The sequence below is a fragment of the Podarcis liolepis genome (assembly GCF_965112155.1).
Source record: "Podarcis liolepis genome assembly, chromosome: 12".
NCBI lineage: Eukaryota > Metazoa > Chordata > Lepidosauria > Squamata > Lacertidae > Podarcis > Podarcis liolepis.
Genome location: NC_139563.1, coordinates 2,470,829 through 2,489,937, shown reverse-complemented (window position 1 = coordinate 2,489,937; position 19,109 = coordinate 2,470,829). Strand labels below are relative to the sequence as shown.

Genomic DNA, 19,109 nt, shown 5'->3' with positions numbered 1-19,109 from the left:
TAGGTCCAGTCGTGGCCAGCTCTGGAGTTGCACTGCACATCTCGCTTTATTGGCCAAGGAAGCCGGCGTACAGCTTCCGGGTCATGTGGCCAGCATGACTAAGCCGCTTCTGGCGAACCAGAGCAGCGCACGGAAACACCGTTTACCTTCCCGCCAGAGCGGTACCTATTTATCTACTTGCACTTTGATGTGCTTTCAAACTGCTAGGTTGGCAGGAGCAGGGACCGAGCAACGGGAGCTCACCCCGTCGCGGGGATTCGAACCGCCGACCTTCTGATCAGCAAGTCCTAGGCTCTGGCAATAAGTCTACAAAGCCCTTAAAAACATGGGACCAGTTTACCTGGAAAATTGCCTAACCCTGTAGGCACGCACACGACCCTTTTGATCTTCAGAACCAGCACTGTTACAGGTGCCATGCAATACCCATTTGTAAGAACCCCACAGTTGAGTGCGGTAGTGCCTGCACTTTGGAACTCCCTGCCTATTGATACCAACTAGGCGCCTCCTCTGTATTCTCTGTGCTCTTTCTGGCACCTGCTAAAAACATTCTTCTTGATCCAGCAGGCTGTTATCTTCTTATGCAGCAGGTACCACCCACGTTGGGATCCACTGGCATCAATGAGAGATCCTGTGTCTCCTGTGGCAGCACCAAAGAGAAAGCAGACCTGGGAAAAACACCCTGCATCTTTGGCAGCCGGTTGGGAGGGGTGGCCAAAGGGACCTCTCCTCCTGTTGTTTTCCTGCACGGGCGCCCTTTGCCCATCCCTCCCTTTCATCTCCTGGGCATCAACCAAGAAGCAGCCACCGGAGAGGGCAGAGGGCAGGCGAGGGGGCCTGCGTCTGAGACAGCTCTCATGGGAACAAGTTAATGACCGACCAAGATCAACAGACCGGCAGGGGAGTTCGCAAGGGCAGGGTGTGGGCAGCAGATCCACTGGGGACGCGGGCAAGGGGATGAAGGGGCTTCTAGTGCTGTGCCTGGGCCTCTTGGCCCTGGCGGATGCCAACCAGTCGCCCCTCCAGCAAAGGGCTCTGGAGCTGGTGCTAGATTTCTTCCACAGCAGGGACCTCGTGCAGGCGACGTTCAAGGAGCAAGCTGTGACCCACGTCACGGAGACGGTGAGCGGGACATGCGAGGGGGGAGCATGCGTGGGGCTGGAGGGGGAGGCGGAGGATCGTCACCCCATATAACAAAGCCCCACGGACTGCCACCCACCTATGCCCAATAAAACTCGCCCTCTGTGTGCAATAGTGGCGGGGAATGAACTTCCCAATTTGTTGGATAAGCTGAGGACGTTAGCAGACCCTCCAAGCGTCCTTGTTTTCCAGCGACAGTCCGATTTACAGAAGCTGTCCCAGTTTCTGAGTCCCGAAATGTCCTGCTTTTCCTTAGGACATCCCTATTTTCATCGGAGATGTGTTGGAGGGTATGGAATAGGATCATAGCTGTCAACTTTTCCCTTGCAAGGAATCCTAATCAGAATAAGGGAATTTCCCTTAAAAAAGGGAAATGTTGACAGCTATGAATAGGATGCAGTGGCGTAGCGTGGGGGGTGCAGGGGGGGCCGGCCGCACCGGGCGCAACATCTGGGGGTTAGGGTTAGGGGGCGCAAATCCACGGGTTAGGGGGCGCAAATTACTTGCCTTGCCCCGGGTGCTGACAACCCACGCTACGCCACTGATAGGATGCCCCTATTTTCATCAGAGAATTTTGGAGGGTGTTTCTGTTTTCCTCGGATAAATGTTGCCAGGTGTGCATTCAACTTAAGGGGGTCCCAAGACTCTGCTTCTCCTTCTGCACGTCTGGGATTGGATCCCTGGTTCTTAGATTATCAGTGTTCTACTGATCACTACAGAATCACAGGATTCTAGAATCGGAGAGCAGGAAGGGACGCCTGAGGATCATTTAGCCCAACCTGCTGCAAGGCAGGAATCACAGCTGAAGAAGTCCTGGCAGACGGCCGTCTGACCTCTGCTTAGAAGCCTCCAAGGAAGGCGAGTCCACCACCTTCTGAGAGGGTCCAGTCTGCTGTCCAACAGCTCTTGCCATGAGAGAGTTCTCCCTGTTGTTGAGTCGGAATCTCCTTTCTTGTCATCGGATCCCTCGGTTTGGGTCCTCCCCTCTGGAGCAGCAGAAAACAAGCTTGCTCCCCCTTGGCCGGCCTCTTCCCACCTGGCCTGGGAGGGTGGGACCTGGACTGCAGCTACCAAAGCTGAGGCTGCTGATCAGACTCATTGGCTGCCTTATTGCTTAGGGGTTTTTGTTTGGGCACTGGAGCTGTTACTGTTGTTATTATTATTGTCCCTTTTAGATGTTCAGTCTGGTTGTGTATTCTTTGATGTTTTATAGTCATACCTCGGGTTACAGGCGCTTCGGGTTGTGTTTTTTCAGGTTACGGATGCTCCGAAACCTGGAAGTACCAGAATGGGTTTCTTCCGGATTTCGGAGGTTGCGCATGTGCAGAAGCACCGAATCGCAACCCGTGCATGCACAGACGCGCAGCTGTGAGTTGCAAATGCTGCAGGTTGCGAACGTGCATTCCTGCACGGATCACGTTCGCAACCCGAGTGTCCACTGTATTTATTGTTCATGATCAAGGCAAACCAAGCCTGATGAGGAACAGCTGAAGGATCTGGGTATGTTTAGCCTGGAAAAGAGGAGGCTGAGAGGAGATAGGAGAGGCATCTTCAAATAACTCAAGGTCTGTCCCGTGGAAGATGGAGCAAACTTGTTTCCTCCTGCTCTGGAGGGTAGGACTCAAACCAATGGCTCCCTCCAAGGAAGGAGAGTCCACCTAGACTGTTCCCCTATTGAATAGCTCTTACTGTCAGAAAGTTCTTCCTTAGTGGGAACCTCCTTTCTTCTCTTTTTTTTTTTTTCATGCATAATTTTTATTAGTTTACAGAAGTCAAAATACATAGCAAACTTAATCAAAACTCATATCTGTTCACTTAAAGAAAAGAAGTTGACTTCCTTCAGTCGTTCCACGAATCGTCCAAAATAACATTAAACAATTAATCCGCATTTCCATATTTGTAAAGCCGTAAGTCATTCTCATCCGTCCATTTTCTTTTAGCTTTACCCTTTACCTCTTACAGAGCTTCTTGGAAACCTACTAGTGTTATCTGTTCATCAATTAAACTTTCCAGATATTTCGTTAGACTTTCCCAATTTTCAACAAACCTCTGATCTTTTGTATATCTAATTTTACATGTCATCCTGTCCATCTCCACATATTCTAATAATTTACTTCTCCATTCCTCCGTTGTTGGGATACTCTCCTGCTTCCAATTTTTTGCTATTAGGACCCTTGCTGCCGTTGTTGCGTATTGGAACAATTTGTAGTCTTTCTTCTTAATTTCCTTTCCTACCAGACCTAACAAGAACGCCTCTGGTCTTTTGTTGAAGGTATATCTTAACATTTTTTTCATTTCATCATATATACTCTCCCAGAACCTTGTGACCTTTGGGCATTCCCACCACATGTGGTAGAAGGTACCTTCCCTTATCTTACATTTCCAGCATTTATTGCAGGATCCATACATTTTGGCTAACTTAACCGGAGTCAGGTACCAGCGATAAAACATTTTCATTAGGTTCTCCTTAAGTGTCACACAGGCCGTGAATTTTAGGTGTTGTTTCCAGAGTTTTTCCCACTCTTCATAATAAATATTACGGCCAAGATCTCTAGCCCAGTGAGTCATTACCGCCTTAACCTCTTCATCAGCTAAGTTCCAGTCCAGTAAATACTTGTACAGTTTGGATAGTATTTTTATGTTGCTCCCCAGGATCTCAGATTGGAATCTAGAGTTTTTGTCGGCATAGCCTTTATCTTTTACATCTTTCCTGAACATATCATTTATTTGGTGGTAGTGTAGCCAATCGTATACTTGAGATTTAACCTGATCATACGGCCTCATTTTCCATTTTCCTTCCTCCTTCATAAGTAGTTGTTCATAGGTTGCCCAGTTGGTTCCCATATTTATCTTTTTGATGGCCATTACCTCTAATGGAGATAACCATTGGGGAGTTCTGGGTTCTAACATCTCCTTATATCTTTCCCAGACCTCCAACAAAGGGCCCCTGAATACATGGTTCCCAAATCCTGTGTGGCCCTTCTTCCGCCCATGCCACAGATAAGCGTGCCACCCATATCGGTTATCGTGACCCTCTAAGTCTAGCACTTCCCCGTCTTCTAGTTTTATCCATGTCTTTATCCAGCATAAGCTAGATGCCTCGTAATATATCCTCAAATCAGGAAGGGCGAAGCCTCCTCTTTCTTTCGTGTCCGTCAAAATTTTAAACTTTACTCTCGGCTTCTTCCCTTGCCAGATAAATCTGGAGATGTCTCTGTGCCAGGCTTTAAATATCTTAGTACCCTTAATGATCGGGATATTTTGAAAGAGGAACAAAACTCTTGGAAATACCGACATTTTAATTGTGGCTATTCTACCCCAAAATGACAATCTTAACCGACCCCACGTTTCTATGTCCTTCTTAACTCCTTTCCATACCGTTTCGTAATTGTTTTTGAAGAGATCTATATTTTTTGGCGTTACCCATATCCCTAAGTATTTCACCTTCTTAGTTACCTCTATTCCTGTTTCTCTTTGTAATTCCTCGATTTCGGCTGCCTGCATGTTTTTAGCTATTATTTTTGTTTTTCTTTTATTTAATTTAAAGCCTGCAACCTCCCCAAATTGGTCAAATTCTCTGAGTACCTTTTTTGCTGAGTCTAATGGTTCTTCCAACGTTACAACCAGATCATCTGCAAAGGCTTTGGTTTTGTGCTCATGCTGGCCGACCCTAATACCTTTGATTTCTTTATTCTCTCTGATGGTTTTTAGTAGAACCTCTAATATCGTTATGAATAACAGTGGGGACAGTGGGCATCCCTGTCTTGTTCCCTTAGTTACTGTTATTTCTTCCGTCTCTACGTTGTTTATTATTATTCTTGCTTTTTGTTCCGTATATATTGCTTTTATGCCATTGGAAAATTCAGTACCCACTTCCATGTAATCCAGTTGTTTCAATAGGAATTCCCAATTTACGTTGTCGAACGCTTTTTCAGCGTCCACGAATAGCAGTATACCTTGTTTGTCGCACCTTTCTGTTAGATATTCTATGATATTTAGCCTATGATAAGGAACCTCCTTTCTTCTCATTTGAATCCATCATTAAAACATCCCCAAGTCCCTCCACCGTCCCTCCAGACCTTTGACCGCCCTTGTCACTCTCCCATGCAAGGCGATTCTCCACTGGGGAACCCCTAGTTTGGCAAGGAGTTCTTTTCCACATTGAGCTCGGCTTTCTTTGGTTGCAGGAATTCCCAAGGGGAACCTATGTCCAGCTGGAAGTTGACCTTGTGCAGACCATCTGCCGGAAGCAGCAACGGGGGACGCAAAACTGCCGGATCAAGCCAGGCGGGGTGAGCCAGGAAGGTGCTAATTTATCCATTGCCAAGCTGCTCTCTATTCCTTTTAAAATGTATTCGAAGTCTAAAACATCATAAACAAAGAGGCAGTAAGCCTACAGAGGAGGAACCCACAGATCCTCATGAAGGTCCCCCCCCCCCCCAGTGAGCAAGTTATGTGGGATTCTGGTCAGCTTCACTAATTTGCACAGTGCATTGTTAGACTGTGGAACTCAATGCCACAGGAGACAGCAATGGCCACCAAATTGGGTGGGTTTAAAAGAGGATTAGACAAATTCATGGAGGAGGAGAGAGCTCTTGAAGGCTACTAGCCATGATTCTGAATACCAGTTGCTGAAGCCACAGGAGGAGAGAGAGATGTTGGACTGGGTTGGCCACTCTGAGAACAGGACACTGGATTCCATGGGCCCCTGGCCAGATGCAGCAGACTTGCCGTATGTTCTTCTGTTACTGTTCATAGAATCATAGAATTGTAGAGTTGGAAGGGACTCCGAGGGTCCTGTTATGCTGTGTTGTTGTTGTTAATAATAATAATAATAATAATAATAATAATAATAATATATTTATACCCCGCCCTCCCCGGCCAGAGCCGGGCTCAGGGCGGCTAACACCAATAAAATCACAGTAAAAACATAGTAAGGGGGAAAGAGGGGGGGGCGACAATTTAAAATACGGGTTAAAATGCAATTTAAAATGCAGCCTCATTTTAAAATAGCCGATAAATCAAGACCATAAGGGGAGGGAAACATAAGGGTCAGACTGAGTCCAAACCAAAGGCCAGCTCCGTCTTGCAGGCCCTGCGGAAAGATGTCAAGTCCCGCAGGGCCCTAGTCTCTTGTGACAGAGCATTCTACCAGATTGGGGCCAGCGCTGAAAAGGCCCTGGCCCTTGCCTTTTATGCTGGTCTGGCGGGGAGCTGTAGTTTAAAACCTTTAGAGGGTTCCAGGTAGGTGAAAGCTGGGCTAGCCCCAGTAGAACAAGAGTCACAAAGCAAAAGGATTTGAGGAAGCACGAGCTTCTCTTAGGAACGTTCAATGTTTTTAGTATGCAGGTACACTGACCACAAGCTTCATTTTGTTTTTGGATTTTCATATTTTATTTTCAATTTTCAATAATTTAACATTCAATTTAATTACTTATTCATCCCTCCTAGACTCTCCCCCTTTCCAATTTCTTCCCTTTGTAACCTTACACATTCTTAGTTTTCCATTCAGTTACAAGTCCATTGATAATCACAATTCACATTGCTTCATAGATGCTATATCAGTCCTGCTAATGTTTTAAAGTCTTTACAGTAGATTTATATTCCATAAATTAAATCCAGTCTTGTGTAACCTTTTTTTCATCTTGGCCCCGGATTTTCACGGTGATCTTTGCATAGTCTATCACCTTAGAGATCCATTTCTCCTTCGTTGGTACTTCCTCTTCTTTCCATTTCTGGGCAAGTAGCATCCTGGCGGCTATAGGTGCATACATAAATAGTCTTTTAACATTTCTTGGTATGTCTTCACCTATTATTCCTAATAAAAAGGTCTCTGGTTTTTTAACAAAAGTTATCTTAAACATTTTCTTCGATTCATTATAAATCATTTCCCAGAAACCTGTTACCTTTTTGCACGACCACCACATAGGATAAAATGTACCCACTTTATCTTTACACTTCCAGCATACATTGGATAAAGTCTTATACATTTTTGCTAACTTTACTGGAGATAAAATACCAGCGGTAAAACAAGGTTCATTTTGGATCCTGATTCAGCGCTTAAAAAAACCAGCCGGATTCAGATCGGACAGATTTAAGACGCAGGCCTGTTAGCTTTGAGTCTGAATCTGGGTCCTGATTCAGGGTGAATCAAAGCTTTGTGCCTCCCACTTCACCATTATGTGGAATTTTTTTAATCGCTGCTCCTCTTTGGATGGAATTTGCAGGCATTGTAAACCCCTTCTGGGGCACAAATGGAGCCACATTTCAGAAGGCAGGCTGCAGGGATATTCTTGCAAGAGCAGCCTTTGCCGTTTTGGGGTGTTGCTCCTGTTATAGTTTGGGGGCAAACCAAAACCTTATTTGGGCCTCTCTTGTTAAAACAGACCTCGTTCCTTTCCCTTCCTTTTCCTTTTCTCTGCCTAGAGGAAACAGAAGTGCCTGGCTTGCTTCAAGTTTAACTCCAGCGACCCTCAGAACATTTTGGATGAGTCCAAGCGGTGCCTCTCAGAGCAGAACCCAATCTTCCAGGTGGGTCACGTCATACTTTGACAGAAATGCTCCTGGACCCGAGTTCTGAATAATCTGATTTGGAATAAACCTGTAATTAATTGTGACTATTTTGAATCTTATGGTGTTATTATCTTCCTTGGTGGATTGTGCCGGCTGCTATTCTGAGCAATGCCTTTTATAGGGTAGGGGGCACTGGGGGTGAGTTTATGGAACCAAGGAGCAGGTAACCCCAAAAAGCTTGGGAAGGACTGGCTCAGGAGCTCATGGCACACCTTTTCCCTTCCCCGCAGGAAGTGAGGAGGAAGCAGAATCAGGAATGTGAGGCAGTCAAGGAGGCGTATGAGGAGCAACGATACCACATCGGACAGTTTGCTTTTCTCAAGGGGCGCCCAGAAGAGTGGTGAGTGCTAAGCTTCAGTTCCTGCAGCCCATATTTGTTTTCCGTTAGTTGCATTTATCGATCGCCTCGTCAACAATGCATTCTTGAGGTTGCATGCAGTGATCATATGAAACATAACTGAAAAACACAACAAATCAACAATAAAGCAAAGTGTGCCAACCTCCCAGCAACTATTCAAATCCAACTCAGCATTAAAAAAAATGTTGGGCACCAGCAGGCAACCTCTGTACGAAAGCTCAAGCCAACCAATTGCCATTAGTCTGCTGAGACAAAAATAAATGATATTAAATGGTATCTAAATATGATCAAAGCTGTTCCAAGGCCTGGGAGTTGTTGTTTTTTAAAAAGTCATTGCCCAGTGCCCAAGATATCTTTTCAGCAGCCTTCAACATCTCTAAGTATCACAAGGAGGAGCGAGAAAGCTTGTTTTCTGCTGCTCTGGAGGACAGGTTCAAATGACAAGGAGATTCTGGCTAAATATTAGGACAAACATTCTGATGGTAAGAACCGTTCGACAGTAGAACGGACGCACTCGGAAGATGCTGAACTCCCCTTTGTTGGTGGTTGGATGGCCGTCTGTCAGGGATCCTTTAGCTGTGGTTCTTGCATTGCAGGGGGTTGGACTGGATGACCCTCAGGGTCCCTTCCAACTTTACAGTTCCATGATTCTAGGATGTGCTGTTTTGTCTGCCTTGCAGGCCGGAGGTTCCAGGTTCAATTTATCTTGGCATCTCCAGGTAGGGCTGGGACAGACTCCTGCCTGAAATCCTTCACTTCATCTGTAATAACCACCTCCATTCTCCTCCCTGTCTAGATGGGATTCACCTTTACTGGGCTGTTCTCCAACCATCAAGGAAACAAGGGACCCTCTTCCTTTTGGAGACAAGCAGAACATCCCCCAGTTTGGGTCTCGGTGCCACAGGAATGGAACCACTCTTGGTCCCAGAGGAGTCTTCTATCTTCCAAGCTTGACTTTCCTTCTTTCTTTATTTCCCTAATAAAGGTTTAAGTGGATGCTTCATAGCCATGGTGTGTGGTCATTTCAGGAACAAGGGAGCTCATCCCTCTTCCCCAAAACCTTTTCTCTGGTGCCCACTGCCAGGGCACTCTGGCCCCTGATCTGTGGGCATCTGTACCCTGGTGGTCTCTTCTGGTCTGTTCCAGAGCCGGTCCAGCCATTGAGACAAACTAGTCAACTCACCTTGGGGGGCCAGAATTCCTGGGGTCCCTGTCTCAGCTATGGAAATGTCTTGGGGAGGAAAGGAAGCCTCCACTTTTGGAAGTGGGGTTTAGCAGGCCATTGGGTGGGTGGATGCCTTCTTGCCTTTTAGCTGTCATGGTCTGGTTCACGGGCGATCAAAGTCCCGGCTGGGGACGTCAGGACCAGGGGCAAGATGGCGGGGTGGGAGCAGGAACGGGAGTCCAGAAGCTAGGAGTCAGGAAGCCAAGGGTCTGAGGGCCAGAGAGCCAAGGGTCAAGAAGCCAAGGGTCCAAGGGTCAGGAAGCAAGGAGCCATGAAATCAAGGGTCCGAGGATCAAGAAGCTAGGAGTCAGGAAGCCAAGGGTCCGAGGGCCAGAGAGCCAGGGGTCAAGAAGCCAAGGGTCCAAGGGTCAGGAAGCAAGGAGCCATGAAATCAAGGGTCCGAGGATCAAGAAGCAAGGAGTCAAACACAGCAAGGCAGAGAACGAGTTGCTGTAGCAAAGAGCTGAAGGGAAATGCTGACCTTATATCCCTTCCCGGCTCTTGCCACCAGGTGCTGTGAGTTACCAAGTGGCCTCACCTGTGAGGCCGTGCCTTGCCTCTTCAGAACAAACTTAGGAAGGCCCCAGTCCTGCAAAGTCCTACTGGTCACAGGGCCTGGCTCCTGCACGCACACCTGACATTAGCCTGGAGAAGAAAATACTGAGATGTGAAAGGACAGCCATCTTCAAATATCTGAAGGAAGATGGGGCAAGCTTCTATTCTGCTGCTCCAGAGGGTAGGATCCAAACTGATGGATTTGATTTTGATTCCCGCATTGCAGGGAGTCAGACTAGATGTCCCTCGGGGTCCCTTCCAACTCTACAGTTCTATGATTTTATGAAATTACAAGGAAGAAGATCCAACGAAACAAGAGGAAGGACTTTCTGACAGTAAGAGTTGTTTGACAGTGGACTGGGCTCCCTTGGAAGGTGGTGGACTCTTGTTCATTGCAGGTTTTAAGCAGAGGTTGGCTGGCCACCTGTCATGGATGCTGTTATGTACTGAGCGAATAGGATCCAAACTGCAGCAGTCTGATTGGTCCTAGAACAATAGGATCAAAATTGCAGCAGTCTGATTGGTCCTAGAACAATAGGATTCAGAATGCAGCAGTCTGATTGGTCCAAGAACAATGCAGCAGTATGATTGGTTGGCAGGAACCACCCAATCCTGCTCCAGATAGAAGTGAATCCACAACCTGATTGGCTTACAGTAGAATTCCAGAATTAACCAATCATGTGCAGCCCATTGTGTAAATAATGTATATAAAGCAGATACTTTGAGGGGACTTTCATTCATTCCTCCTCACCACTATGAGCTGAATAGAGCATGAAATCACTTTGCGACTCTGAGTATATTTCAGATGCTTTATCTGAGATTCCAGCATTGTAGGAGGTTGGACTAGAGGACCCTTGGGTTCCCTTCTGACACTACAATTCTATTATTCTGTAGCCCTGGGGGACAATCACAAGCCTGTCATTCTAGAGACACTCAGGCAGTGGAGGCAGTTGTGAAAGGGAAGTGAAACGTGAGAAAACTGAAAACAGGACAACAGATTTCTGGCCAAGCCAGTGTGTTATAATGGTTAAGAGTTCCAAACTAGGACCTTGGGAGACCAGGGTTCAAATTCTGACTCGGCACTGAAGCTCACTGGGTGAGCTCCGGCCAGTTGCTCACCGTCACCCTAACCCACCTCACCGTTGTGAGGATTGAATGGGGAGAATTATACATGCCCCCAGGAGCTCCTTGGGAGAAAGCGGGGATAGAAATGTACCAAATAAAATAATGTGTTGCTGCTGCTCTGCATAAAATAAGACACAGACGGAGAGAGCGTTGAAGTATGAATTTCCTAAGGCAAGCAAACCATTGGCCTGCTCAGTATCCTGGGAGCCTCTGCTCTTGGTTTTAAAGCTCTGTGTTTGTTTGTGTGTGTGTTTTTTATTTTATGGAAGATAAAAAGGATAAATCCTATAGCAGAGCTAAAGGAGTACATGCAATTACATTTAACTAGCGTGACTTGCTTCAATCGCAGATCTCCACGCTACAAAAATCCGTTGTAAGGGCTGCCTGCATGTAAAATTGAACTGCATGCATGCACAGAGGCTGGTGGAATCTCAGAAGCCAGGGAGCAGGGCTGGGGGGTGAACAAACTTTCTACTGTTTGGCAGAATTTATTTGGCTTCACAGCTCCTTATCCCGCCTCTTCATAATCAAGAGAAGCAGATGTGCAAGACGCACAAAGGCAGACGGAGTTTTGCTTAATTTGCAGCTCCCGCTGTTCAGAATTTGGGTTACCTTGGTGAAGACGGGGAATGTTTGGTTTTCCAGGGAGGGCACAAACATCCGGCTGGCATATGACAAATGGATAGGAAGGAGGAGGGCCTTTGCCAGGGGGCACTTGGCAGGCACCAGCTTCTTGAAGAGGCTCCGTTGCCCAGGGAAGGGCATCTCACTCTGGAGCACGTCTGAATCGGGAGTGGACTACCGGGGAGAAACCAAGCACTCCACAAACCAGTCAGCTCTGCACCCAACCAGGAAGCAGAAAATCAAGGGAGACCATTGGGTTTATTTCACAGGCAAATAACTGCAAGGCGTTCCCAAGTCAGGAGACCCAGCACGCAATCCCCGGATGGAACATGAAGTGCCCCAGATGCCAAGCGCTGGCTCAGCGTCCTTTCTACACCTCCGCTTCAAAGGTGTGGGTTCCCTCCCCTGGTCAGGGATCTCCAAGTTCTCTTCCAGGAAACTTCCAGCCCATCTTCTCTGACACGCACAAAAGTCGGATCAGCTCTCCTCTTTATGATCTGACCACGCTCCCCCTGAATCTGCAAAAACCAAGTGAAATGTCACACAGACTGGTGAGCTGTTCTTTTCTTGCCCTGGGGCAGTTTGAAGGGCTTTGGAATAGTAGGGCCCTTTATAAATATACAGTAGTACCTTGGTACTCAAACTTAATCCATTCCAGAAGTCCGTTTGACTCCCGAAACCGTTCGAAAACCAAGGCATGGCTTCTGATCGTCTGCAGGATCTTCCTGTACTCAAACAGAAACCACATCAGATGTTCAGCTTCTGAAAAACTTTCGAAAACCGGAACACTTACTTCTGGGTTTTCGGCGTTCGGGAGCCAATTTGTTCGACAACTAAGCCGTTCAAGAACCAAGGTACCACTGTATATATGAGCTGGTATTGCGTTGTATTTAGAAATGTGTTTTTTTCAGATTGTATTTCTATGCTGTTCGCTGCTCTGAGCTCCCGTGGGAGGAATGGCAGGATAAGAAAAGGAAAAGACGACGAAATAAAGAAGATTAGATTCCTAAGCTACTGTATTCTTGGAGAGAATAGCAGCATGACCCGGACATCATAACTGATGCCTGGAGGAGTTTGGGGAAGCATGCGAGGTAGAGAATTTGGCTGAAGTCAAGGCCTGTGAAAACAGGGTCACTCCTTTGTAGGATTGATGCAAAATGTAGAGGATCTACAACACATCATTTTGACTCTTCTGGCTGCTGCAGTTGGGATGACACAGTTCACAAGGGGACTTTCAGCTCAACCCTGCTGGTTGGGCAGCTGTGAAGGAAACTCCATGAGTTGGTAAGGACCAGTTGGACAGTATGGAAGCTGCCAGCTGAGAATTAAGGCCCCATCTGCACTGTAAACTTAAAAGTAGTATCATACCACTTTGAAGCATCATAGTTTCCCCCAAAGGATCCTGGGAAATGTAGTTTAAGGGGGGGTAAGAGCTATTAGGAGACTCCCTTTTTCACACAGAGCGTTCCATGAGAAGAGGGATTTGGTTCATAAAACTACTTGTGGGACTAGGGGTCTCCTAACAACTCTCAGCACCCTTAACAATCTGTAGCCCTCTAGATTCTTCAGGAGAAACCATGACTGCTTAATGTGCTATGATATTGCTTCAATGCAGATGGGGCTTTCAATATCCAGAACAAATTGTTTAGCATTACTGAATGTGGATGTTCCTTAATATGTGGGTTCACACTCCAGCCGGCCACTTCTGCCCAGCCCCACAGTTCTCAAAATATTTTTCTGTGGATTTACATAAATGCCACCCAGCTAACCAGCTTGGTGGGGTGAAGAAAGAACTATGGCGCATGCTCTGACATACCGACACACAAAGGTCCACGCATGTTGGGAATCTGTCACCGACAAGGTTTAGTCAGGAGGATGTGGGGACTTGGTGGTCTAAAAAGACAAGTGAAGCTGATTCTGTGTCTGCGTGCTGGATAAGTCAACTCGCTGTGGTTTCACTGTGTGGGGAAAAGGGCCGCGAGAATCACCTCGGAGGACAAGGCCTGAGAGGCGCTGCACTGTGGCCCCTTCTCTTGAAGCCAGACAGAATCATCCTTGAGGGTGAATGGATGTATATCCAAGATGTCAGCCTACTAAGAAAGGGGGCTGGATGAGGAGCACCACACCAGTCCACACCGCATTAAAAAACTAGGCTCCACGTTACACCGAAGTAGCCCAAAAGGTCCCAACACGAGCTGAGCTGTGACTTGATAATCCAGATTTCAGAGTCCCATTGGCCGGAAACTTCCTCCCGATGCTCTTTGACTCGGACCTGAGGGTCACACAGCTCCTACAAGCTTTCTCAGGAGCTGTGGGAAACAGGTTCAGTTAAGGGTGTGGACGTACCCGCTGCTTTCAGAAGGGACAGAGGCCAGGGCAAAATAATGGCTTCACAGGCCAGTGAGTGACAAGGATGATACTGAAAGAACAATGCCCAGCTCGGCAACGCCAAGGGAAGGGCGTTGAAGTGCAGGGTGGCTCAAAAGACGAACGAGCTGGAATCGGAGCGGGCGCTCAGGGCCCTCTCTGCTTGGGAAATGGTGTCGTCGGCGCGCTTGCTCAGGTCCCGGCACTCCTGGAGGGCCTCGTTGAACTGCTTGTAGGCCTCTTCCACGATGGAGCTCCTCCGGGCGGGGCGGACGTCCCAGTACCCCTCCTCCACCCAGGGCTTGGTCAGGCCGCTGAGCTCGCCGGTTCCGGTTCCGTGGAAGCGCTTGAGAGAGCTGTCAATGTCCTTGCAGAGCTGGTAGAGCTCACTGCCGCGCCCGGAGACCCGCTCCCCGTCGATCACCTTGACCCCTGGCAGCATCTCTGACATGGCGGTACGGTACCCGGGGGCGCCACAGAGCGGGTTGCTGAGGCGCCCCACCGGGTCGCTGAAGCGCAGGCTCTCGAGGTGCCGCAGGCCGCCCAGGCACTGCAGCTGCTGGAGGCTGCTCAGCAGGTTCCCCGCTGCGTTGAGGCTCTGCAAGTTCTCACAGCCGGCCAGGGGCTCCAAGCTGGAGATGCGGTTGGAGGAGACGTTGAGGACGGCCAGGGCTTTGAGGGAGGAGAGGGGCCCCAGGTGGACGATGGCGTTGCCCGACAGGTCCAGCCACTCCAGGCCGGCACACTCCCCGAGGCAGCCCAGGTCTGCGATGCCCAGGCCCCGGAGCTTCAGCAGCAGGATAGACTCCAGGTCAAACTCACCCGTCTTGGCCTTCAGGAGCTGGGAGGTGATCTTCACGTTCTCTGTCTCCTCGCCCTTCTCCGTCCGGGGTTCCATCTTGGGCAGGGCAGCCAAGGAGGCAGTTCCCACGACAACCTGGCTCCAGCTCTGTGCTCACTTAGCTCCAAGGCACCTTGATCATATCACAACTGGTGTTAACGGCTGCTGTTGGGAGGGAAAACTAGGTAGATCACTTCCTTTGTCTCTGGAGAGAGAGAGAGAGAGAGAGAGAGAGAGAGAGAGAGAGAGGACCTGGAGGGTGCAGGATGTGGTTTTCTGCTTCAAATGGGTATCGATGTGGACAATGGAGCTCCTGGAAGGGGAGAGGAAAAAGGATGTCGGATCAAGATGGGGTCAAATATTTATTTATCTGTTTACTTATTTATAGTGTGAGGACCCCACTCTTCAGCCACAAAAGCACTTTAAAGGGAACCTAGAATCCTGTGTCTTCTGACAATGGAAACCAAAAGAAATAAACTAACGCATCAAGCGTTCTACCCTGCTACCTCTCCCACGAATGCCCAAGGAAGTAAGCACTGCTAATTTGGATTTGTTAATTTAACTCAATGCAGGTACATTCCAAACTCCACACTGCCTGACACTGAGGAGGCTTCCAGACTGTCCCCATGTTCAGGTGAGATTCAGTCACAAAGCAGCAAATTCAGTTTTGAGCACTCATTGACCAAATATGATATGATATGAAAGGCAAATATCTGAAGGGCTGTTGCGTGTAAGATGGAACGATATTGTTTTCTCCTGCTCCAGAGGATGGGAACCGAACCCATGGATTCAGATGACAAGAAAGGAGATTCTGACTCAATATTAGGAATAACTTTCTGACGATGAGAGCCGTTTGACAGCGGAATGGACTCAGAAAGTGGTGTTTGTATAAAATGTTATCTTGGTGGCAGCAAGAATTATTATTATTTTTAATGGTGGACTCTTCTCCACCAGAGGTTTTTTAAACAGCAGTTGGATGGCCATCTGTCAGGGATTCTTTGGTTGTGTTGCCTGCACCACCAGGGGTTGGACTGGATGACCCTTGGGGTCCCTTCCAACCCCACAGTTTTTTGATTCCATAGGTTGAAGTAATCTCTCCATCAGTTTAGCACACAGTACAGTACATGCCGCAGCAACCAGACCCAACCCATTTTGGCTACTATAGACTGCCAAGTGACAAGATACCGTACTTGATATGCAACCATAGATCACACACAGTTTTCCATACACCACAAGACATTGTGATTCATTATTATATGCAGCTCTGCAAACCATATGCAGGGCTGCACTGAGGGTGTCTTCAGAACGTGCCAGCTGATGTGTGGAAATTGGCTTCAAAGCAGACACCAAGTTGTGGGCTGGTGTGCGCACACTGCCAAAAACATTGGCTTCATCTGGATGCAATAATCCCAGCAGCCCTAGAATCGATACCACCAAATAAGACCTCCCTTCAGTGCTACTAAGCAGGCAGATGTGGAAACCTGGAGCACAACAGCTCAATGCACAGAATCCCCTGCATTCAATACATCCCAGGCAGACACATGGGTTTAGTGTTGCATGATGCTTCTTCCACAGAAGCGGGGGGGGGGGGGGGAGAAAACAAGCCATTTTCTTCTGGGCCACCTCTACCTTTTCTCAACTTTTTTTTTTGCAAATAACTGTATTTCAACGCAATTACAGTGCTAATAACAGCAGCAATAACCATCTCACTTGCACACCAATCCATTGCTCCACATAGCTGAACTGCAAAGCCTGCAATCCTATCCATGTCTACTTGGGAGAAACATCTTCCCCTGTGAGCATGGCAAGGCTTACTTCTGAGTAAAAGCACATGGGCTGTAGAGACCCACCCCTCTCCCAACACACACCTTGTACACATCCATGTATACATGTATAGTATTTTGCAAAGAGCACTGGGTGCTGCTAACGTCTTCATGTCTCTAGCCATTGGGGGCCTGCTATCACCCCCACATTTAGGCATGTGCATGGGTACATATACAGTGCCAAATATACACCTGCTTACATGTACACATGGAGGGGGGTTACAGAGGCAGGAGGAGTCCCTGTCCCCACTTTGCAAATAGTTATCCCCCATCTCTGCTTTGAATCATTGTTGTTACCCTGATTAAGGATTCAATATAATAATAATAATAATAATAATAATAATAATAATAATAATAATAATAATAATAATAATACCCTACCCATCTAACTGGGCTGCTGCAGACACTCTGGGTGACTTCCAGCATATACAGAAACATATATATATACATGGCAGGGTTGTTACAAGAATTCTAAGGTCTCCAGTGTACAAGGCAAACACATACATAAATATATAAACCACATGTCTGAAATAGTACAGGAGAACAATCGTGAAGCCACTTTGACTCTCCCAAATTGACCTCAAGTATTTCTCTGCCAGGAGGAAGGCAATGGGAAAAGCTTTCCCATTGCCTTTGGACTGTACGGGCTTACACCTCCCTTTTCAAATACAGTCTGGCAAGTGAAGCTGAGCAAACTATCACTATGGTTAAGAGATTCAGGAACTAAAGTATTTGCCATCTCAAAGGAATGGCCAGGCTACCGCAGAAAATGCAACCAAGTAAGGCATTATCACGTATCCTGGCAGACAGGAGAGAAGCAACACTCTCAAATTTCGGCTGTAGACCGCCTCCTTCTGCGATGTATGTATGATGTTTTGGGGTAGTGGTCTCTGGCTACAGGGTAGGCAATTTCAAAAGCCTATATAGGGGTTTGCACACTATTGTTCAGGGTTCTCTATGAGCTACTTTTAAAATGAGGCTGCATTTTAAATTGCATTTTAACCTGTATTTTAAATTGGAGTCCGTCCATCCCCTATTATGTTTTTACTGTAGTTTTACTGGTGTTAGCTGCCCTGAGCCCGGCTCTGGCCGGGAAGGGCAGGGCAGGGCATAAATAAAATTTATTATTCTTATTCTTATTATTCTCCTCCCTCCTGCGTGTGGTGAGTTGTAGCAGTTCATTTCCTTTAATAGAGATCAGGCTTACTAGCTGTTTTTCTTTCAATATACTCTGGTTGGCCTCTGTTATTTTCTCCGCCTGATAGAGATCTCCTGAGGAACTCTAGACCCCAGATACCCCATTAGGGAATTTGAGGTATTTTCCTTATAACAGTGCATTGGGCTAGATGTCTCTCGGGGGTCCCTTTCAACTCTCTCCCTTCCACGGGTGGGGGCAGTGCTGGATTTGCATATAAGCTAAACAAGCGATAGCTTAGGGCCCCACTCTCTTGGGGGCCCCCAAAAAATTTAAAGGAAAAAACCCCTGAATGTGCATTTCCAAAATATAAGATAAAAAAAATAAACCCCACATACAGCAACAGTGTTTTGTGTTGTGTAGGCTCCTATTTGTAATGTTCAAATGGCCTTGGATACTTATTAGGTCCATAAATGACCATATAGCATATAACACACAAAAACAGTGACCATTTGTTGTTGACAAAGGGCAGCTGGACATCTAAAGGGCCCCATTACCTTCAGCAGCTGAGGGCCTCATCCAACCTCAATCCGGCCCTGGTGCGGGTGGAGAGGAGACACAAAGAGAGGCAGAAGCATCCCTGCCATCGCCATCCTCCCTAGGCCCTCATCCCGTTTCCATGGCAACGTGGACCAGAAGGGCATCCCCGAGATTCCTCTCCCCCCCCCACTCACCCCCCCCAAACCTGGCCCTGCCGGTGCTAGATTCAGTATTGGGGGTTGGGGTTGGGATCGGGGGTCTCCCCTCCCCACGCCGCGTTCCCCTCACCGCTGCTGCTGCGACGACGAGGCCGCCTCTGCTCCCCTTCCTCTCCCAGGCCTCGCTTAGGAACCCAGCAGCAGGCCGCGTTGCCATGGCGACGCGAGGCCTTGCCCGGGACGCCTCGCTTAAAGAGACAGGAGGTCGCAGTTCCCCTGCTATTCTGTTGTGCCTTTGGGGCTGCACCTCGTCAACAGCCCTGTAGCCTCTGGTGGTGATCATAATAATAATAATAATAATAATAATAATAATAATAATAATAATAATAATAGAATTGTAGAGTTGGAAGGGACCCCCAGGGTCATCTAGTCCAGCCCCCTGCAATGCAGGAATCTCAACTAGATCATCTATGAAATAATAATAATAATAATAAATTTTTATTTATATCCCGCTCTTTCCGGTTCAAAAACTGGGCTCAGGGCAGCTAACAACAAATTTAAAACACTTCATTGTAAAAGCAGCATAAATACAGTATAAAAACATGAATAACAATAAAATTCAAAAATCAATTTAGGGGAAATAAGCAT

At 47.4% G+C, this 19,109-nt stretch overlaps 2 protein-coding genes and 1 long non-coding RNA gene across 4 annotated transcripts; 1 reads left to right on the top strand and 2 right to left on the bottom strand.

The window, feature by feature from the left end:
- Positions 1-603: 603 nt before the first annotated feature.
- On the top strand, positions 604-9,064 carry RARRES2 (retinoic acid receptor responder 2). The gene is made up of 5 exons (XM_083467245.1): positions 604-1,119; positions 5,325-5,429; positions 7,564-7,668; positions 7,941-8,050; positions 8,865-9,064. Coding segments are annotated over exons 1-5 (822 nt in total). The 5' UTR covers positions 604-618; the 3' UTR covers positions 8,866-9,064.
- On the bottom strand, positions 1,138-5,318 carry LOC310689581. The gene is made up of 3 exons (XR_014517524.1): positions 5,152-5,318; positions 1,675-2,854; positions 1,138-1,520 (listed from the first exon to the last, which is right to left on the bottom strand). It is a non-coding gene; the product is annotated as an uncharacterized lncRNA (long non-coding RNA).
- A 2,772-nt stretch (positions 9,065-11,836) lies between the features above and the next one.
- LRRC61 (leucine rich repeat containing 61) lies at positions 11,837-18,712 on the bottom strand. Of its 2 annotated transcripts, none has more exons than XM_083467260.1 (2): positions 18,592-18,712; positions 11,837-15,118 (listed from the first exon to the last, which is right to left on the bottom strand). In XM_083467260.1, the coding sequence occupies exon 2, from the start codon at positions 14,860-14,862 to the stop codon at positions 14,077-14,079; it is 786 nt and encodes a 261-aa protein (XP_083323386.1). In that variant the 5' UTR covers positions 14,863-15,118; positions 18,592-18,712; the 3' UTR covers positions 11,837-14,076. The 2 variants fall into 2 exon arrangements, with proteins under 2 accessions (XP_083323386.1, XP_083323385.1); XM_083467259.1 differs by lacking the exon at positions 18,592-18,712 and adding an exon at positions 18,321-18,576.
- Positions 18,713-19,109: the final 397 nt, after the last annotated feature.

Bases quoted from the DNA above. Each gene is read 5' to 3' on its own strand.
- RARRES2 (XM_083467245.1), top strand. From the start codon at position 619: ATGAGAGATCCTGTGTCTCCTGTGGCAGCACCAAAGAGAAAGCAGACC. The intron at 1,120-5,324 runs GTGAGCGGGACA...CTTTGGTTGCAG, and splicing joins TGACCCACGTCACGGAGACG to GAATTCCCAAGGGGAACCTA. The intron at 5,430-7,563 runs GTGAGCCAGGAA...TTCTCTGCCTAG, and splicing joins GCCGGATCAAGCCAGGCGGG to AGGAAACAGAAGTGCCTGGC.
- LRRC61 (XM_083467260.1), bottom strand. From the start codon at position 14,862: ATGGAACCCCGGACGGAGAAGGGCGAGGAGACAGAGAACGTGAAGATC.